The sequence below is a fragment of the Aptenodytes forsteri genome, unplaced genomic scaffold (assembly GCF_000699145.1).
Source record: "Aptenodytes forsteri isolate BGI_AS27 unplaced genomic scaffold, ASM69914v1 Scaffold172, whole genome shotgun sequence".
Classification (NCBI taxonomy): domain Eukaryota; kingdom Metazoa; phylum Chordata; class Aves; order Sphenisciformes; family Spheniscidae; genus Aptenodytes; species Aptenodytes forsteri.
The window spans coordinates 12970163-12992975 of NW_008795018.1; the positions used below are offsets into that span (position 1 = coordinate 12970163).

At 39.8% G+C, this 22813-nt stretch overlaps 1 protein-coding gene across 1 annotated transcript; it reads left to right on the forward strand.

The window, feature by feature from the left end:
• The first annotated feature begins 11734 nt into the window (after window positions 1-11734).
• PTER (phosphotriesterase related) lies at window positions 11735-22465 on the forward strand. Its single transcript, XM_009275696.2, has 4 exons — window positions 11735-12208; window positions 14410-14675; window positions 18141-18281; window positions 21633-22465. The coding sequence occupies exons 1-4, from the start codon at window positions 11777-11779 to the stop codon at window positions 21841-21843; spliced, it is 1050 nt and encodes a 349-aa protein (XP_009273971.1). The 5' UTR covers window positions 11735-11776; the 3' UTR covers window positions 21844-22465.
• The last annotated feature ends 348 nt before the right edge of the window (window positions 22466-22813 follow it).

Here is a 22813-nt window from a genome sequence, read left to right on the forward strand (position 1 = left end):
CCGCCCGGGTGCAGCCCCGGCGGAGGGGGCCGCTGGCGTGAGAGGGGGAGCGGCGGCGGGACGCCTGAGGAGACCTCGGCCGGGACAGCGGCGCTGGGGCCGGCAGGGCTCCTGCAGAGAGACCCGCAGCAGGTCTGGAGCTTGAGGTGATGAACACCTCCTCCTTTCTGGAAAAGCGTTTCACAGAATCGGATGGTAGTTATCAGCAGAGTAACCCCCCCAGCTCAGGCGGTCTTCACTGTGTGAGTGCCGCTATGCTGCTATTATTGGTGCTGGTATTTAATGTTTGTACAGTCATAACAAGTTAAATATTGGAACTACATCCTCTCTAGTACTCCTCTCCCATCAGTCCCTGAGGGTGGCTCCATGAAGGAACAAATGCCTCAATCCAAAACTGGGACCTTCAAAGCCTGCCTTCAGCTGCCTCTCCATCTGGAAGCACCCGCAGCCCTCTGCAAGATGCTTCCAGAGTTGCTTAGGCTTGACAAGGCTCAGCAGCAAAGCTCCAGACTTGCCTGCGAGCCTTGTTGGCATCCAGACACCATGCGTTTTCTCTGTGGCCTGAGGTGTGCTGCCCTTTACAGAACGCAGTTGCGGCAGATGCTCTGCTTTCTCCTCCCCTTGCACCAGTTTGGCAAGCTGCAGAGAGGAGTGCTGGTTCTGAGTGAGGAAGGTTCGGGTCCCCTCTGCCAAGTGGGGCTCAGCGCTGTAGCCAAGCCACTGCCCAACAGTGGCCTTGGGTGTTTGCCAGCCCCGCTGCAGCAGGTCTTGTCTTGTGGTGACATGGTCCCAAGTTGAAGCATACAAGTCCTGTTGGTGAGGAACTCAGACAAGCATCTTTTGGCCTAGCAAGTACATGAATATATATGATCTCTAAAAAACTTGTAGATATAATTCTTTTTTTAGGCATGTCTGTTGTTAAGGATGGTATCTTCTGTATGCTAGAGGCTTGTGATAACTCTTGAATGAAACAGATTTTTAGCTACAGGTCACTTGCTTTTGGAAAATTGTGTTCTGCTTGTCTGGAATTCTCCTGTGCTTTTTACTGGATACATTATTCGATGTCCTCTGTCATAATATGTTCTGTAGCGTTTAAAGGTTGTTGCCTTCTTTATGCTGGGGGCTGTGTTTCAGTGATGGGTAATAGGTAGTTTTGTATCGTTTTGTCAGGTACTTTGGGATTGTTATATGAAAGACTACATAAGTGTCATTTATTTTTATGAATGCCTCTCATGTTTTGGAATTTAACAGACATAATATTTGCCATCACGTCACCATCATCATGTTCATTTTTGTAGTTATAATCAAAGGTGGCAACAATGGCATTCAGATGCTTAATTACATTTCATATAGGTGACCAGTGCTAACTTATTAAATTAATGCGTGGCGGAGCAGGAACAAGTGTCACTGCTTCCCTCTGTGGTTAGGGAGCTGTCAGCTTGCTCCTCACATATAAAATCAGTATATAGTGAAGCATATGGCACCAACAAGTTCTGTGTTTATTAAAGGCCTGTTTCTCTGAACATTCTGTGGATTTTATTTCTTATTTCACTTGATGCAGATCTAAAATATTTTCTTTCAAAACTTGAAATACTGAACAAGGTTCATTTTTTAGTAAGCTGAAACCAAGACTTCTTAAGGTTTCATGAAAATGGAGAAAGGAGACTTCTGCTTGCATCAGACTGGCCACCTGTCTGGTAGGGGGAGGATTAGAAATCCATCTAGGTTGTGGAAACCTAAGGTTCAAGTCCCTGGTTTGATTCAGAGCAGTTTTGAACTTAGGTCTTCTGTGTTTCTGGAGAATTTACAAGTCATTGCATTACCAGCTGTATTGGAAGGGAAAGGGAATGTCCCATCCCCCTAGTTCTAAAAAGAAATTTCATCTTTTTCTCAAAACTGGTAAGGTAGGTTTTCGGCTTTAACATCACTTTCTGGTCACAAATTAAAAAGCTTCCTCGGAATTTTCTAAGCAGCGGCCGTGTCTTTGGTCTGATATTAATATGTATGTGGGTAATAATCCAAGAAAGGCAAGTTATCCTAGCAATGGCTGGGTTATGTTTCAGAAGTATTTAACTACTTGGATAAGAAGAAGAAAGTAAGAGGAAAGACCACCACCATCTCTTATATGACAGTTTTAAGTAAATCACAATTTTTCAGTCAGATCTCAGAAACATGTAGGATCACTCTTCTCAAAGATATTCTGAAACCTTAGTTTTGCATGGAGCCAAAGCCACAGGGTTTTTCCTGAAGGTAACTTCTGTGGAGGAGGGAGGACCAAAGAATGGTATGTTACCTGCTGAGGTACTCTCTCTTTTTCTGCTCTTTCAGGATCTCACCTCTTACCTCGAAGTGTATAAGAAGAATTGTTTTATCCCACAGTTGTCTTTGCCCTGTCCTGAGTCTCTGTAGTGACCACTAAATGAAAGGAATTTAACTCTTTCTTCACTGTGATTTGCATACCTTCTGGCAGGTGGGTCATTTTCAGATGGGTCTGGAAATGTTCAACTGGTCTTACTGCTCGAATTCTTGAGGGTTGTAAACTTAATTGCAGGACTTCGCTCTGTGTCACTCACTTTAGACTGAGTAGCAAAGATTTTTAAAAAAAAACAGATAATTAATAGTTTCCAGGACAAAGATACTGAGTTTGTATCTTCTTTCAGAAGTACTGTGATATCACATTCTGTGGTACAAAAAGACAAAACAGTGGCAGGGTTCTATGTCCAGTTCTTGTTAAGACTGAAGATTCAGCAAGACCTGGAAAGAAAGCAGAAGGATATGCAGGAGACCTGACAGTCTCGTCAGCTTGTGTGTGTTGGTTGTTCCTGCTGTTTCACTATTGTACCCAGCTGTGGGTAAGAACTTAGTACCGGGAGTTGTACAAGCAAGAGATCATTGCCTTTGACTACTGCAAAGCATGCAGACTCTATAAAGACAGTCTCTGAGTTAAAAGATACTCTTTAAGTTACACCCATCAGCTTTAAGCTTTCACTTGGCTCACATTAACTTTTCTTGTGTGGGCTAGTTGCTCGTTAGAGCAGAAGTGGACCTTGAGAGGAGCATATGGCTTCCATTTCCTGACACAGCCATAGCAGAACAGTCAGAGTTGAAACTGTGAAGGCTTTTCTTGTGGTATTTTTTTTCCAGTGGGTCTTCAGATTGATTGCAAGTTTTGGGATACAGTTGTTTGCAGTACTGGGAAACTGGATTTAGATGCATGGAACTAAATTCATCGCTCACTATTAAAGAAAGTGGTTTTCTGGACGTCCCTGCTTATCCCAGTTGCTTCAGTCTGCGATCTTGAATGAGGCACTAAACCCCATCTCTACGCTGTTCTCCACTTTGTATAGCTTCACAGGCCTCAGTGAATCAGTGACTGGTATGTTCTGCCACAAAGCTGACCTTGGGGTTGGTTCATCTGAATTTTCTAGCTAGTAATGTCCAGTCTTGACAAGGATGTAGTAATGAACATCACATTTCCATTGCATAGATATGTGTGGTGAGAAGGATGATGTCTGTTCTTTGGTGTCTTTGACCTCCATCCCTTTTCTCTTTAGCTCTGCATGTAGAGATCCATAGACTGATTTGGTGTGGCTCTTGGTGATGGTGCTCCACAGTGAGTGATAATGCTCCATCCAACATGCTTACTGAAATGTTTAAGCTCATGTGAAAATATTTAAGCATATGTGACCTTAAATAGAGAGAAACAGTAAGAATAGAGTTTTGTGTGCTTAAGTTTCAGATTTGAAATTTAGAGGGAATGAAGGCTGGACATACATTTCTGAAAAGCACAAACTTTTTTCCTATATCATGTTGTCCTAGCAAGAAAGAGAGTGTGTGCTTGTAGCCCAGCACCCATGAGAAGCAAGTATGATTCTGTTTAGGCTTAAGAATACAAATGCATGCATCAGCATGCAGGACTCAGCCCATATTTGCATATAGCATAATGTGACTTTAGTCCTGATTTTTGGCCTAAAAACACTGTGTGTGCATGTAAAATATAATTAATGTAATGTGGACCCTAGAGGAGAATTTTTATCTGACCTTTTATCAGGATTAATTTTGGAAGCTGCCCAAAATGTAAAATCCCCTGAAGTTCTTCTAAAGGAGATGGTGATGAAAAACCACTTATGGGGATGTTGGTCTCAGATCTGTCTGAGGAAGAGAAACTTCAATGTGACTTTGCTCAAAGAAGCCTAGGTTTTGAGACTGTTATCTGCACAGAAATAAGGTAAAATAAAAGTCTGACTCTATTGTGCTTACAACAACTGAACTTTAACCACATTGAAAAAAAAGTGTGCGTAGTATTACATACTAAGTGGCTTAAGCTCTGCCTCAGGGGCAAATCACTGTACAGGTGCATATGTGGTCATGTGCAGATCACATGTGCTAGCTTTGATCCCAAAGGTATGGCCATACTGTGAAATCGATATGAGAGGCTGCACTTTGTTCTGGTGTGACTGTTCAACTGTAAGGAAGAATCCTGTTTTATGTATGTCTGGCTCAAAGCCTAGCTAGAGCAAGAATGTGACCCTCAAACCACAAGATGCTGGAAGGTCTGTCTGTCTGCCACTAGCTGAGCAATGGGGGCAGTACACAGTGAAAATTTTCACTTACCCTTTCAGGTGAACATTTAGAAGCTTTGCTTCTCACTTGCCCAGTTCCTTTCCCCAAAGTGTGCTTTTTGGAGGTTCTGAGGGCAGCTAATCAATATATTGGCCTTTCACGTATATGTAACAGTGTATAAATTTCTCTTACAATTTAAGTGACTTTGCTTTTAGGTTGTAGAACATTGCCAGTGCCACTCAAGCAATGTAACTGCTGTGTGTGTACATGCATATTTTGCTGAGACTTCTGCTTATCACCTTATGTAAGGCTTGGCTAGAGTTCTCCCAATTTTTTTCATGGCATGTATCGTAACTTAATATAAAGTCTTACTTCCAGTATCCCTTCTCACTTCTGTGGTATGAAAGCTTTTTGGTTGCCCAAAGCATATATAGAAAGTCTAGTAAAAAACAATATTTAGTGTTTCTTTTAGCTTGGCTTCTTAAGGAAATTTACGTTTCTGAATGGTTTTGGGACCAGAGCTAGGTCGTTGAAGGCCACTGCACCACTGCATTAACCCACTATTCTGAGTATCTCCAGAACAGCATGTTTCAGGAAAAAATGCAGCAAGGTAGGATAGGCGATGCTTTTTAAATATTTCCCCCAAGAGTTCCCTAGGCTTTGAATCTGTTGGCCAATTTCTACCCAGTCGAGAGAGTAGAGATATCTGAAATGGCGAGGTTCTTACTTGCTCCATGAAAATATAGCCACCCAAAGATGGGAAACTGCAGGTGCCCCATTACAGGAAGAGCTGCAACATATGCTTGTATGGAGTTAGACAGGAGTTCTTGTAGGAGAGAGGCACTGTAAGCGTTCCCCTCCTTTCTGAGAAGAGCTTTAGTCAAGGCATGAAAAATCTCCTGTGTGACATCGATCCTTAGGACACAAAGCCTTACCTCAGTGTTGATGCTCATGGAAGTACTAGTGTGCCATCCTTACACAGTTTGAGAGCTAGGAGGAAGGCCAGCACTATACATACAGTGTCCTTGTCCCCTTAGTGCACTTCTGCACTAGTGTTGTGGTTTAACCCGGTAGGCAGCTAAACACCACGCAGCCATTCGCTCACTCCCCTGACCTCAGTGGGATGGGGGAGAGAATTGGGGGAAAAAAAAAGTAAAATTCATGGGTTGAGATAAAGACAGTTTAATAGGACAGAAAAGGAAGGGAAAATAATAATAATCATGATAAAAGAATATACAAAATATGTGATGCACAATGCAAATGCTCACCACCTGCCAACCAATGCCCAGCCAGTTCCCAAGCAGCGGTTGCTGCCCCCCCGGCCAACTCCCCCCAGTTTATGTATTGAGCATGACATCACATGGTATGGAATACCCCTTTGGCCAGTTTGGGTCAGCTGTCCTGGCTGTGCCCTCTCCCAGCTTCTCGCTGGCAGGGCATGGGAAGCTGAAAAGTCCTTGGCTAGTGTAAGCACTACTTAGCAACAACTAAAACATCAGTGTGTTATCAACATTGTTCTCATCCTAAATCCAAAACACAGCATGATACCAGCTACTAGGAAGAAAATTAACTCTATCCCAGCCGAAACCAGAACAACTAGGCAAGGGCCCATACTATGAAAAGCTGTCATGATAGGTTTTGTTTTGTTTTTAATTAACAGAGTATGAAGGTAGTGAAAAAAGAAAACACTGCCTCTGAATAAATAAGATTACTTTCCTTAGCTCATTTTTCTGACTTAGCTTGAAGTTCAGCAAATCATGATAATCTCATAGCTCCAGTTTGGGAGAAGAAAAAGACCAATGTCACTTCGGACCAATGTCAATTCTGAAGACAGGAAAGAATAAACATGACTTTAATGAGAATAATCTGTGTCACCTTCAGAGAAGCACATCTGCCATTTCTGCAGAAGAGAGAGGAGTTTGCCCAGAAACCTGCATTTTTTTCATAGTACTTTTACTCCATTTCCAAATTCTGTTTCTTTGGCAAAATAGCCCAAAAGCAATATGAGATGTGCTGTTATTTCATGTAACACAGAGACAACTAGTGGTGCTGTGAGTGCCTGTGTAGGAACACGGCGTCGCAGGCTGCTGGACACTTTTGCAGACATTGATGCAGAGGGAATTGCTGGTCTAAATGACAGGTAAGCCTGTATCTGTCCTTCTGGAGCAGATGCAAGTTCACTCCTACTGCTGCTCTCACCCAGACAGTTGTGGTGAACTCTGCTCCACAGCCCCTTGTAGCTGCACTTCCCTGATGCAAAAAAGCCATGCTTTTTTAAACCAGTGTATGAGAGAGAGATGGGTTTCAGGTGTGTTTGTCCTGTAATTAGCGCTTGTGAATAAATTTTTGAAGAAGGTAAAGTAGATCTGGCACCTATCTGTCAGAGAAGTTAGAAAACTTGCTTGTCTGGTGGGGAAGAGGAAGAACTGTGCTGGCAGTATTGAGTTCATTCCACCCCGTAAACCTCTACAGAGTTGGCAGAAGCATGGGGGAAGAAAGAAGTTCATTTTTTAAATTCTTCCTGACATAGTCTATACGTGTTCTCTTACCCTCTGCCTCTCCTCTTCCTTTGTCTTGCTAACTTTTTCCCTCGTTGCAAAATGTTTACGTGTGGGGAATGGTGATATAAAACAGCATAGACTATCTCATGGTATTTTGCTACAGATGTGTCATATATTTCTAATTTGGGGCTTTTCCATGCTCTGTAGAGGTTGCTCACAGTAGAATTGAATGCTCAAAGCATTTCCTCCATCTGTAAATACATAGCGAACCTGCGCTATGTCACATTTCCTAGGCCTGCATGGTTATAAAGGAAAGACCCTCTTACAGTGCTCTTGATGCAGCGAGGACAGCCCTTGTTTCTAAATGGCAGCTGTGTTTAATGTTTTCTGAATATAATAAATACCTATTGAGCCATTCTTTTTGCTTTCTTGTAAACTTTGTGTCACAGCAATCTGGATTTAGTGTCACTGTAATCTCACATTGTAATGTAATGGCAATAAAATGATTCCCATACAAGTCTAGAGAGAATCTGTGCTAATACCATTAAAATGTGCTTACTGAATCAAAACAAATGCGGTGTTAGCATGTGGAAACTGTGTTTATGCGATTATAATGTTTCAGCAATATGAGATTACTGTAGGAAGCAACTAATCCAAACCTAGAGAGACTTTCCATTACAAGGCCATTAAAATGACACAACGACTGAAGCGCAAGTTTCAGATGGGAAAAGCGGAAACACAAATCTTGTCATCAGTATTCAGGCAAAACATCTATTGAACTCAGTGGAGTTTTTACCAGAGTCAGGAATACAGTACCATGACCTTTTTAGCAGCAAGTCTCTTTTCTCTTAACAATAACTCTAGGAAAAATATTTACTTCATCAATATTTAATAGTTGGCTAATGGTGAGAGTCGTATTTTATGCACCATACAATTGGTGGTTGTAAAGATTTGTCCAGAGTTTATTACAGAAATGTTAAGGTATTGTTTCAAGGCCGTTGTGAAATAACACAAGTTTTGGTTATATCTTAAAGCAATTCTTATTTTCTTTTTATCTGAATATGTAATTTTCAGGAAATACCATTTATTTCTCTGTTTATACAGCACCTAGAGCAGAGAAGCCTTGTCCTATGCAGGAGCACCTTGGCGATACCACTGCATAAATTAGTGATTTCCAAAACCAAAATACCTGTTATTGCCAGATAAGAGCCTACCTGTTTATCTTTTGTCATAGGAATCCGTACCTTTCCCCCTCACACCAGACTGGGTTAAGATTCAGTAAATATAATTCACACGTCTTATGTAGGACCATCTAAAATATACTTGTCTTCTTCAGGATTGTTTCTTGGCTCCCTCCGTAGCCCATGGAAGGAGGCCAATATTACAGAAAGTGACGTGTCCTGTTCTATTACAAACATTCAAAATAGGCTGGATGAGTTGCCTATGGATGTCTTTCCATCTCGACTATGAAAATGGTCTAGACAATTATTCTGTGGAAGACATACATCATTTTAGATGGCTAAATGAGGTGATATGAATTCAGTCTTTGGTGTATGAAGGAAGAAACTTTCTTAGAAGAAAGGTCTGTGTAAAACATGGCATGCAAGTCATTAGTAAAGCATCAAAAACATTGATTTCTGTGGTAACATATATATGCTTAAATTAAGCAGTAATCCTTCTTCCATTTAAAAGGTGTTTGCACCTAAAATCTGTTTTAAAGACACTAATTAAATTCTGGTTCCATCAAATGAATCTTACTAGCAATAATATATCATTATAGAATAATTAGGGCATCCTATCTGTGTAAGTGACAGTAGCAAAGATATCAGGACGCTGGTTTTAAAAATAATTCCAGTCACGGGTTGTTGGCTGTCTATATTTTTCATAATTTTTTTATTAAAAGCAGTGGGTTTCTAAAACTGTGTTAGTAAGCAGGCACAGACATTAATATTAATTATATTTTTCATGCAGATAAAATTAGGCCTACTTTAAATGCTGTTTGTGTCAGTTTCTGTTTTTGTGATGCTTCTTATATTTATAAAAATCCTTGGCCTCAATCAAAAGGTTCAATAGTAGGCATTGGTTCTGTAAACTCTGTATGTGTGCTGTAATCTGAAAGCTAGAGTCTAAAAATCAACAGATTGGTATCTGCTACAAGAGAAACCTGGCACTGGAACTGGTAATTTTAAATGTTTCCTGCTGTTATAAATCAGAAGATGACAGCCTCAGGCTATAAGAAGATCTCACACATGCAACCATAGGTCTTTGCAGTGGTCAGGCCAGATTAATTGAGGGTAATCTAAATTAACTGTGTTGGAAAGGAATTAGTGGGAACAAATGTTGAAGTCAACTTTTCATCAAAGTAGTAATCTGAAAGTGAGCAAAAATTCACATTGAATTAGAGTGGCCTTTTTGAGTAACTGCGCTATTAACTAAAAAAACCTGAAGTGGAAGCTTGTTAAGGAAACACACAGTAATTGCTTTGTGTCAAGTTTTATTAAAAGAACTTCAATATTTATATATGTAATTATATAACAAAATATTTATATAGGTTTGTTTTCCTAAATAAATGGATTTGAAAATTGTCAATGAACATGGGGAAAGAAAAGTGTGTCTCCAATGCAGAGAGTAGTTATCACTCTTTATGCTGTCAGGGTTTTACTGAATACCAGAGTGTAGATATTTAACACCAAAAAAAAAAGGGGGGGGGGGCGGAAAAGCAATGCAGTTATCTTAGAATTATCTTAGTCTCTTTGCTGTGCATATAAGACTGACTCAGATCATTGAAACTTCTCCAGAATAGTAGGTTGCTCTATAGAGCACCAGCTTTGTTAAAGTATAGAATTAGTGACTGGGTTGGACAACTTAATTGAATTGCAGCTAGCAGCAGTTTCTGACTAAGACAGGTATTTTGCTTTTAATTATTTGCTCAAGAATAATATTTTCTGAAATCATGCACTTCTTAATGTATTTGGCAAAAAATAAATCATTATATTAATCAGCCAACAGTCTGTTCTATGAGAGTAATTATTCTTCTGCCTTCTCAAACAAGTCAACACACTAGTCTAGAAATGAAATTCATAAAAGAACAGCTCTTCCTAAGTCTGCTTTTACACAAGGCAAGCAAACATAGTCAGTCAGGCCTTTCTCTTTCTTATGGATGGCCAAGTTTTCATACTAAAATAACTGCCCGCACTACAGACTTCACTAGGCAGGTGATATCTGCCTTTTGCAGGGGCTGGGTCACTTTCGTACGTTGGTACTCTGACAATGACTGCTTCTCGTGAGATGAAAGTATCCCCAAAGAGATCTCGACATTCTTGTGCCCTTTGATATGTAGAGTTCAGTGCCCTTCAGATTTCAGTTTTTCTGTCATCCTGGTAGATTAACATTAACAGTTAAAAGGAAAGTGTCCTCTGAGGGCTTCACCAGTAACAAACCCATGTTTATGATATTATTCACTAAAAGGGAGACAGAAATGGGAGAGACCTCTCTCTTTAATCAATAATGCATGCTCTAGTTGGTCCTGTCCTCTGGACATCATTAAACACGTATTTTGTTTCATAACTGATGATTTTGGTTGACTGGGGATTATAACTTTATATCCTGAAGCCTTTGCAACTAGAAGATCTAACATGAACTGGGTAGTCAGCTGTGTTTAATGTTAATATGGCACATAAATGAAGAAGACTACCCCCACCCCCAAAAGAAAAAAATACCCCAAAATCCCAGTGGGGAGAGCTGCAGCTAATTCTAACCTGTAGCGAGTCAGACCAAACTTGCATGGGGCAGATGCCTTTGACATGAAAAACTGCAGACAGTTGTCTAAACGTGTATCTTTGCACCGCTCATTTGAAGTTTTGAGAAATAACATTGTTTCGTTCATGTTGAAGAAAAAAGTCTCTTAGAGGCTGAGCCATATAAATTAAGCGTTAGGTTAAGGTCTATTCTTAACTGGTAAAATATTTGGCCAATGAAGCTGATGGAAAAAACACTTCGGCTTCTGCCCCGCTGGTTGAGGGCCACACTGTATCCTTAGCAACTGTTGTCAGCTTTGGAGGAGTTGTCCTGGGCTGTTCCGGACCTCCACAGCACAGCGGGCAGGAGAACGTGAGCCTCTGTTGAAGTCTAAGGAGCAGATGATCACCCCCATCCCAGCATTCCTCATACAGAAGGGCAGACAAGGTGCCCAAACACGGACCGCTTCCTCGGTGTGCGAGGCGGGTAGTGAGTCTTGGAGGACACAGATAAATAAAATGAACGTACCAGTAAGGAATATTCAGCCTTGGTGCCAAGTATGTTCATCTGGTGGCTCAAGCTGACAAAATGTGACAGCTGCTGAAGAGCAGAGAATCCTAAATGAACATACAGTGGTTGTTATTAAATAGGAAAAATGTATCTTAATGTGATATTGACTATAGCACAATAAATGATGATGATTTCCCTGTTCTGGAGTGTGGTATTTTTACATTGCTGGAGTACTGATACAAGCGCAGTTGAGTAAATGCTTTGTTTTCCATATTGACCACTCTGCTGGAAACAGCGTTTGAAAAGTTTCCAGCGAACACACACAGTGTGTAGGTACGTGTGTGAGAGAGAGGAGGAAATTCATAAATTTTGCAAGAAATGTTTGCTCCATCTGAAATGTTTTTGTTTCTTCTTCCTTCCTAGACTCTTTTAATCTGACTTATTTTTCCTCTTGCTGAAGAAAAATGCCTTCCTTTGGAGGGAAAGCGCAGACTGTCTTGGGCCCTGTGGATCCGGACTGCCTTGGCTATACCTTGACTCATGAACACTTGACTATGAACTATAGCAGCTGTTTTTGTCCACCTTCCCCAGGCCAAGAGCCTCTGTCTGATGGGCCCATTGAGATGAAGAACTTGTTTTGGATTAAGCAAAATCCCTACAGCCATAAAGAAAACCTTCTTTTGTGTCAGGAAACAGATGCTGTGAAGGAGGAGCTGTTGCATTTTAAAGCAGCAGGTGGTGGGACGATCGTGGAAAACACAACCACAGGAATTGGTCGGGGTATGAATACTTTGAAGAAACTTGCTGAAGAAACTGGAGTCCATATTATTGCTGGGGCTGGGTTTTATGTGGATTCCACTCATTCTCCTCAAACACAGGCCATGACAGTGGAGCAGGTAAGTTTTAACCATTGCTTTGGAGTCTCTCTCCTATGAATTATCCCTGGGTAAGTCAAAGTTGGAGAGAAGTTCCAGCAAAATAGATGAAATCTGGAAGTTCTCAACATGAAAAACTTGGGAACAGCATTACTGCTTGTGTGTTACAGCTGGACCAACACTACTTGTGTGTGCTGGGATTATCTGTCAGCATTTCCAATTCTTAAGCTCCATTTTCTCTCAGAGATTTGTTATAATGCAACAGTAAAAGGAAAATAAAGTACTTCATGTGTGGGCATCTGGTATCCTGTTCTTTTTACAATTTTTAAGGAAGCAGTATATCCCTTCTGCCTCTTTTGTCTCTTTTTCTGGCTAATTGCTTCCTAATGAGATCACCCAGAATTCTTGTAAAAAGCATAAATAATTGCAATATTTACAGGACAGGTGTAAATCATTGCTCTGCTCAGGCTAGCTGCTATATCTCTCTTCTCTACCATTTGTCCAGACTTTTCAGGGCAACGTCTACATCGAATCATTTGTACAGTGCCTAAGACAGTGTTTTAATAATGACAAAGGTCTCCAGGTATTCCTATAATAATAAATATTCATTCATCTTTTATTAAGAAAATGTGATGATAGGGAGAAGAGGGAAGGGAACTCTCCAAGGCAGGAGGCTGTGAATGTGGATGAACAGAGCTGAGAAAAATTTTTAAAAATCCATCACAGTTTACAAATGAGTCAAATTCATTTTAGAAATCAATGGTCAAAACTTGAGCAGATGTAAAGTGATGCAGTGCTGCCCACCACACTGGGCCCAAGATGGCCCAAGCTATACAGAACAGTACTAGTTTTCCTAAATATTCTTGTATCGTTTGAAATTTGATACAAATAGATTTCTTGGGGCAAAGGTTTCCCTTCTGTATTTGGTGGACTGTGGGACACCCACAGATGTCCTGTACTCAGCAGGTAATAAATACTTAATCCAGTCCAGAAGACAGTTGCTTACTTAGAAGGGGTTGTGCAGTGACTGATCCATGATAACCGGTGGTTCCTCATTTGCCAGTGAATTTGACATGATGATATGTTTTCTGATTAGGAAAAGACAGTTTGAATATTTTGTTGCCAGCCCTAGCTAAGCTATTTAGTGGCACAGGATGTTGCTGCAGGAGAGGTGTTCTTCAGGAGAGGAGTGAATTCTGTATCATAGGATAAAGTGTTGGGCAGAAGCCTGCTGTAAATTGTAATAGCTTGGACTGACTTTTGCGTGTAGATTGAGTATTTACCAATATGTTGTATGAGGCTATTGAGGAGACAATAGTGGGGAGTAAGGATAAGTTACAGATTTATTTGAAAATTGGTATGGGTTTTTTTGGTTTCCTGGCTTTGCTTGCAAACCTTCCTTCTTCCTTTGTTCATTTTATTCTTCCTTAAAATCATGATTTCCCTAACATTCAGGGCCAAAGAGTTAGAAGGTCATCATCAGTGCCATTTTGTGCTCTGAATTCTGAATGTATTCTTTAAGATATATGGCCTATTCCGAAAAAGAAAAACTAAAGCTGTTAACAAACTGCTTTTATTAGGAGATTCTGCTGTCTTTTTTGCTTATGAATATTTTAAAAGCAAGCTAATTTTGACCCTGTAAGTTTGTCAGCTGAGCTTTATTCTTGTAGTTCTGAAGTCAATTGGAGCTCCTGTCATTTTATGTCGGCATTCCCACAAGCAGGATTTGCCTTAAACTTGTCTCTTCAGGATCTTTGCCAGAGTTTCTCCCTTCCCTATCTGAATGACAAGGTTTCCTTATTCTCTGAGCCCTTGTTTTGCAAGAAATTACATTGAATTGTTTCTGGAGCCAATTCAGGAGTGCAAAGCACAGGTTTCATGCAGAGCTAACTTTGTTTTTTTTAAAGAAAAATTAGTCTCAGCCTAAATCAGTGTTCAAATTTTATGTAGACCAGCTTTCCCAGCAAACCTGGGCAACTGTGTGAGTGGATACTGATAAAGTGATTTGCTTTGTGTTAATTTTGGTCTTAGTGAATGGCTAGCATAACGTTAGTTGACAGAAACCAGATTTTAACTGCAGTGTTTTCACACACCCAACTGTTAATTTTATAAGTTCAGAAAGATGTTGGGAGTATAACTAGCACAGTGTCCATAGGCCAAATTTGATGCTATTTAACACAAATGGTATTAATAACCAAAAGTCTCATTTTCCTGTTCTCTAGCTTACAGGCGTTATTGTTGATGAGATACTCAATGGAGCGGATGGGACTAACATCAAGTGTGGTGTGGTGGGAGAAATAGGTTGCTCCTGGCCTTTGACTCAGAGTGAACGCAGAGTGCTTCAGGCAGCAGCGCAGGCTCAGTCACAGCTTGGGTGCCCTGTTATCATCCATCCTGGCAGGAACAGCGATGCACCTTTCCAGATTATCCGCATTCTGCAGGAAGCTGGGGCTGATGCTTCAAAGACAGTCATGTCTCACCTCGACAGGTAAGCAGATTATTCTGCTGTCCTTCTGGCAGTGTTACCACAACTCACTGGGGTTTGGAGGAGCTACTCTGCAAATAGCTAGGTTTCTGTTGTGCGCTGGGATCATGACATGAAGAATTCAAGTTTACTGACTTAAAATATGAAACTGCTTATATAGAGCTTGATAAGCTTCCAGCACTTCGGTGGGGATCAGCTTTTAGGTTCACACTGATAAAGAGATTTGGGGATTTTAAACGCTCTCTCTGAAGGCCTGGGAGCGAGATTAAGAATATCTGTAGCCACATTTTTAAAAAATGGGAATTCCGTTGGTTCGTATCCCTGCACAAATCACTGCATTTACAAAGCATGGGACATTGAGCAGCTCTCACCAAATTGGGTGGGAACCTGCTGGGCTTCCAGCATTTTTGAAAACTGGGCCACTCTTAAGGGCCTGACCAAAGTCTCTCAGATACTAATGGAGAACTCCTTGATTTGGCTGGATACTGGATCAAAGCAGAAGCCAGACCTTTTCAGTTCTGCTACAGAAGAAGACAGAAGAAATATTGCTTAGAAAATAGTTGGGTTTTGGATAGTTCTTAGCATAGACCAGAGAGCTAACTTTTAGTTTCCTGTAGACCAAAACCCAGGAGCCCCACATCAGACGTGGAGAGGAATCGGGGTGCTTTTCTTTCTCCAGTTTAGAAACACAGCCTCTTATTACCAAATCAGTTTTGTATGACCTTGTGCTGCTCCTGGTGAGCTGGAAAATGTCCGAGCATTGATTAGTTTGGCCAGTTGCTGAATAATGGAGACTGTTTGTGGTCATATGATTCTCAGCAATTGGATTTGTTTGCCCTCAATGTGAGTGTAATCAGGCAAGAGCACTGTATTCCAAATTTCTAATGGTTATAGGCTCTAGGAGCTTGTAAATCAAGCTACAGGTGTTTTGTATTCACACAGAGCTCAATGTTTTACTTGGGGATTTTAGGAGCATAAAATTCAGTGCCACCGAATTTTATTTATATTTGTTTATATATAAATGATATGGGCATTCTTTATGTATTTACCTGCATTCCATTTTATCTATAGCTATATTTTTCTCTCATTTTTAAAGAAAAACTCATTACTTAAATCTTCGTATGAAGGAGGACTGAGCAAGCTGCAGGTGTCCATACTTAACGTAGCCGTTTTGATAAAACATAAACGTCCAGTTATGGTTTTTTGCCTTTATATGCTGTTGTAAATCGTTGAATTCAGTGATTTATTGGTGGAAAATAAGCAATATAAGTAGGAAAAGAGTCAAGACAGAGGTGCAGTTTCACTAACAGCCACTGATGCACAATATGACATTTCCTTATACTCCTTCTATCATTACTTTCACACATTCAGGTTGGCACTTGCTATAACATAGACTCTAAACTACTGTGAAGTTTGGCTTTGCAATGTGCATTTAACATTTTAAGTCTCCTCCAGTGAGAAGAATCCACGTGGGAGCATCCCAATCCCTTAAATGTGAGATAAATTTGTACATAGCTCCGTATTTCATGCCTGCTTTTGACATAGACAGAATGGTAGTTTTCAGGTGGATTTACAGTCAAATGATAAAACTAAAATGCTGGCTACCATGTTTTGCAATTTAGCACCTTAGAACAAAAGGTAGCAAGTGTCCGTAGTGAAACTATGGTGTAGATAAAGGCTGGGAAGCAAAAGCTATTGAGTCTTGGCTTTGGCCATTTGTTAGGGATCAAGGTTATAAAGGTATCTTGGTAGAGATCAACATTGATTCACTTGAGTAGCTTTTGTTAGAAGGCTCACAGCAACTGTTATGAATGCCTGTTTGATAATGTTTTAGTGGACGTCGCTGTGGTGACTTATGGATGAGGTCCAAACTACAGGATGCTTCCCTGTGTCCCATCTCCTCCTTTGTGCGTTCAGGGCTGCTCAGGGACATGTGTTGCCCAAACACCTAATTCCAGCACAGAGATTAGCAATTCGAGCTGGGAACTGCTGCTGCTGCTGCCGCTACATCCGTGCGGCTTACAAGGGGACCCAATGGCTGATGAAATGAAGCTCTCCTGCTCTTCGTTGGGACAGGGCGCCCAAAAGCACAACACTAACAGTAGTTTTCAGAAGTTGTTCTGGCTGTGATTTTGAAATATATTGTTGGGTGTTTTTTGCCACCTGCACAGGGATGAATACTCTTGGCTACTGTCTCCCTGTGAACTGATCAGGGCTGGATCTAAAATGACCCGTTCTCTTGCTCTGCACTTTGAAAACTCATTTGATAATAAATGTTCAGTCTCTGTAAACTGTAGCATTTATTTAAAAATAACATTTTTTATTAATTACAGTTGGCAAGTCTTAGACTCCTGCTGTGATGGCAGGCTTGTTTGAACAACGGTTTTCTCTCTTTCAATGCAGCTGTTCCTCCTACTTGATCCTGTTGTTAAGTCATAATATTGAAATTGTGACATCAGTCATTTCCATAGCAACAGACTATGATGTAATTGTATAGGGTACAATTACTTTGTGACATCAATATCTTCAATAATAAAAAAAAATTAAACTACTGCCCTTTTGGTTAACTGTGCTGTTCTTGAGGAAACTTGTGTTTTTCTTAGATGAAAAAAACCTGTGTTGTGGTTATAAAGATAAATTTATAATGTGTCATTTGAGTGTTTTTGTTTTCTTTGGGTAGCTTATACTCTTGGTAAAAGTGTTTCAACAAAAAAAAAATATTCTGGAGAGCTCTTATTTCAGTTGCCATTCTTTTCTGAATGAGTGATGGGTTTTAGTAGCTTTGTTCCTTCACTTTTCAAATCTGCTGCAAAGTCCATGTCCCAGGTACTCACAGTGCCATTATATATTTTGGTGAGAGCGTTTCCTTAAGGCATTCTGGCCATCTCCCAGTGCAAACAATGATATATTGCTGTTCTAATGACAATCTAGAAACATCACTGTACAGAATAGAAACTAAAGACAGAGTTGTGTATTACCGGTGTGTGATGGATGAAACAAGCCCTGGATGTAGCTGTCTCCTGTAACTCTTTTGGGAAAGTAAATCTGCCTTGTGCAAGTTATCCATTGTCTTTTTTTAAAATGTCACTATGAATTAACCTCCTCCTTAAACGTCCTTCCTTGTTAGGTTGTCTGTTGAGAGGTTTAGTGGTATTGAAAGTAAGTAACTTTCCTGTTTCCATTTAAAGATTATCTTAAATGTTTTCATTATTTCATGGAGGAAGAGTTGGTTTTGTTTTGGGTTTTTTAATGCATGAAGTCCCAGATGAATGTGAGAAAGATAATGCTGTGTATCAGCTTAAGGTGCATGTGTCAAACAGGAGTCCTGTTTTTCAAAAGGGTGAATTAAATCGTAGGTTCTTGGTTTTGTTCCTTGCAAGTAGGAAGTTGCAAAATACCTATCCTTGTACCATGAAATTTTTTTCCTTTCCGTTACAATGCTGACTTTGTGTTATATATGTTCTGCAGGACTATATTTGATACAAAGAAACTTCTGGAATTTGCTAAACTGGGATGCTATTTAGAGTATGACCTATTTGGTACAGAATTTCTTCACTACCAATTCCATCCGGATATTGACATGCCAAGCGACAATGAAAGAATTGCAAGGTATCTGCTTCCATGCAGTTTATGGTATAGCATTGCCATTGACGAATGTTATTGGTAATTGTTTTAAGGGCATCACAGAGTTCAAAATTGTCTTTTTTCATACTAAAATAATGACAAATTTTTTTCTGCTGCTGTCACATCTTTAGGGCAGCAGGTATAATTTCTTCTGTCTGCAAAAGAAGATGTAGAATCATAGTGTTGTAGAAAGTTACTTGAGAAAAAGATCAAGAACTTTTTAAACTTTGTCCTAATTCCATGCTGATTTGGTTGAATTTTATCATTTACTGCATTTATATAGACTGTAAAAAAGAAAAGGCTGGAGATACAGGACGTATGTTAGGGTTTGGCTTTTGTTTGAAACATAGTATTGGAAACCTAGTGCTGCTACGAAGCATTATCTGAGCCTGTTACATCTCCTCATGAATGCGCTGAGCAAAACTCATTGGTTGTCTTGGATGGATTTGATCCGTGCTTCCATCCTGAAAACCAGACTTTTGTTCTTCCAAGCACTTTATCACCTCTCCTCCCCTTCTCCTTTTGCCCTTTCTCTCTTTTGAAGGATGAGATTCCTGTCTCCTCAGAACTCCCATGCTCCTCACACTGGCAGGGATACCTCTTCCCTGCTTCTCATCAGCACATGCAGTCTCAGCTCAGCTGCACAGCAAATCTGTTGTGCTAACACAAGGTATTGCCAAGGAGATGCATTCCTTGCAGAAACTGTCTGAGACAGGTAGGATCAGCTGGGAATGGGCTTCTCACTCTGTCCGGAGGTGTGATCCTCCTGTGCTATTTGTCCACAGTGTTCATGCACAGTGAAGTGGCAGGTTTCTGAGGGGTGGGGTACTAGCCTGCCTGTCTCTTTTTTCCTACCAGAGTCAGAAACAATTCTTTTTTTCTCTTTGATGAGAAAGATTTTATGATCCCTGATCACTAATGAAGTAACTTTCTAGCTTTCACTTATATTTCAGACATAGCTTCCCTGCCCCTCATTGTCAGATTAGCCTTGAGACTTTTCTTCTCTGTTTTCAGGCTCTTCTCTTCTTAAGAAGGTGCCATGGTTACTATTCCACTTACTGCCAAGCGTTTGCTGCTGCTCTTAACACTAGAAATTGTTTCTCTCTCTTAACAGGGCTCTCAGTCTTGCACTCAGTATTTTAAACTGTTGCAATGAATCTGCAGGTTTCACATTTAGAATGGGTAAAGTTGCTCCCCTCCCCTGCGCCTCCTCCCCTCTCCCGTGCCACTGGAGGTCAGCATGTACAGAAGCACCGTGAGGAATATGTGTAGAGGAATGGACTATGCCTTGGTTAACAAGTGCTTGTTCAACCGCAGCAAAGTTTTCATTCCAGCCATGATACTTGCTCAGCCACTGGTGTCTCTCCTTAGACATTAGACTCTCTGGCATTTGAGTATTTCTTGCAGCAGGCTGTTTATAGGAAGAAAATACGAAAAGTTTGTCTTCTCATTGTATGGTGTGAATATGTGCACTTGAGTTAGAAGTGCCATTCAGTGGATTTTGTTGGGCTTTTGATGCACCAACACTGGACATACAATGGTAGTGGCAATCTCCTTAGGGGTTTTTTTGTCAAACAGCACCAGAGAGGTGGAAATCAAATTGACCTTTAAATGTGTCAATGAAAATATTAAATGGAAAATATATGTTCAGGTCTTGTCTATTCAAAACGTAAACTTCTGTAGTCATGCCATACGTATTCAAACACAGTTTAGCTGTGTGTGTACTTACGCATTTTTGCTGCAATCTACTGCCAATGCAAGTAAACAACTGAATTTTTTCAGGGACAGTTTTTCTTTGAGTCAGAAGCAAGTACTTACTAGACTCGCAGGAATGAGCAAAAAGCAGCAATGAGTATGGAATATAAAGGATCATATGCCTCCCCAACCCATGAAATGAGTCCATATATGAAAGGAGATGATTCTAAGAAGATGTTTGGTCAGCAAAGAACTTAGTCCTTCCAGTGTCATTGCTCTCATTCTCTGGTTGGCTTGTGGTCTCTCTGTATTTCAGGCTGGAGAAGATACTTGTGATGTTGTAATACTACGGTATACGTAGTGTTGTGCACTATTTGGCACTATTTATGGTGTCTTTATGAAAGATGCTAATTTTTTACCAAGTTATATCTTACTTGCATTCTTCCTGCTGCCCATATTGATTTGATCCTGCTACATGTATCTCCTAATAACTAATTGTAATAAAAATGGACAGTAAGGGCTTTCAGATATAGCGTGGTTGCTTATAAAACTAGTATTTGCTTTCTTGCTGATCAAAGCAGTCAGGAAGGTAAGAATTAGAATTTCACAGCACTGGCGAATGATGAAATTGGGTGCCTGCACGAGGAACGAGCACCTTGCAGGTCTGGTCTATCTGTCTCTGCCGCTTTAACACTGCAATCTACTGCCAAACTAAACTGAAGCTTAGTGGGAAACTTAACAGTCATGCAATACAGACACCCACGGAATAAATTCTAAAAAATGAGCTGAGCAAGGGATTAAGGTTCCCAGGTGAAATGTGGAACAGAAGGACTTGTAGCAGACTGGTTACAAGGGAGTGACCAAAAGGATTACTTCTTTTTCCAAGCTGACTTGCTGTCATTTTGCCAAGTCTGTTTAGCTGGGCTGCTATATTAACTCCTCTTATTTCCTGGCATATGCTAGCACTGTGCAATGCCTGTCTTATTTATCTTCTTCTTTAATGAACAACTTTGAAACATGTTTGGATGATAACTGTCTATATGGAGTATGATGCTGACAACTTAAATTTTTTATTAACCCGGTTTGCTAAATGGAAATTAACTAAAGATGTGAAAGTACTTGTGTAAATGAGACAGGCTTTTGTGTAAATTTACGTGAATGAGACCTGTCACACAGAGAGTCTGGTCCTTTACAAATGTAATGGGACTAGCTTTGTGACAGCAGCAAGAAGTAACCCCATGAATCGATGGTGCTGAGAAGGAGTTTATGTAGGAAATTATTACTTACTTGTGTATATACAACCTGTGTCCCATGCTTGGTGATGCTGAAGTTCTTGAATTCCTCCATGGACTTAATGGGATTGGGAATGCAAAGTCATGTGCCAGCTGGAAAGAGTTTTCCTCCTCCACTTTGAGATGTGTGGTGGTATGTTTTCAGAGGTGGATTTTTTCATTCAATAAAATAAGTGTTTTAATTTCAATTAAATGTAAGGAATATGTCTTCTGAGTACCTAAAAATAAGTGGTTTTAGTTATAATACAGTCCAGCAGTACAGTAATGTAAAAAATTTAAATCCTGCTCAGTTCTGTGCTGTTGCAGAGTGAGAACGTTTCACTGACGGGTATACTTTTTACTTTTGCAGGATTCGTATGCTGGTCGATGAAGGCTACGAAGACAGAATTCTGATCGCTCATGATGTGCACACTAAGAATAGGTTGATGAAATATGGAGGTCATGGATATTCACATATCCTTAAAAATATAGTTCCTAAAATGCTAATTAGAGGCATATCCCAAGATAAAATTGATAAAATACTTTTAGCAAATCCAAAGCGGTGGTTGACTTTTAAGTAGGAATAATGAATAAGTATTCCTATTTTATAGGGAAGCTTGATAAAATTCAGATTTGTTTCAGGAGAGCAGTCATTTTAAAACTTGGTTCTTTTCAGAGAAACTGGAAGTTATTAATTAGATGTGAACAAACCGATTATGACTTTTATTTTTAATTAGAACAACAAAATTATGTATTCTCTCTGCATTTTCTCCCTTCTAAAAACCTGTTCATGAATGATTTACTGTAGATGAACCTACCTGCAAAATCTTTTCAACTGAAATTTTAAAATAATTGTTTCTAGAGAGTAATCTAATACTATTACTAAAAGTTACCCAAAAATATTTTTGAAGATGCATCATCTGGACTTTGAAGGAAATTACGGTTTTCAGTTAAATCCCCCTTTTCCAGGGGATGATTTTAATCCTTGTAATACTGACAGTCTTCTAATTATCCTTATATTCTTTAAATAACGTTTGATAAAAGGTGTGGGACTTTTAAATAGCTTCCATAGATAACAGAGGGCAAAAGAAATCTCAAATAATTCTAAAAATATGTTGTTTCTTTCTAGTTTAACAATTTACTTATTTTTAACTGAAAGTGTAAAAAATATGTGGAAAAATGTATTTTCAAATAAAGCAATTTGATGACCTCTTAAACTATGTGCAGTATTATTACGGATGTCTTTTTTTATTAGCATTAATTTTTTATCCTGAACCTTTGGAATCCCATAGCAATCATGTGAAACTTCATGCAGACCAGCTTCTTTTTGTAAGGATGCAACACCAAAAGTCAGAATATATTACATAATACAGTTTTAATGAGTTGCAATAGTTATAACAAAGGTTGTGATGTAAGTCTTTACAAATCAGTGTATCAAGATATGATGAAAAAGGAAGAAATGTTTGCCTTATATGTGTTTTTCACATAAAGTGTGTTCTTTGCTCTTGTCTAACTTTAACCAGGGCAGGTGATTTATCCAAAAAATGGTCT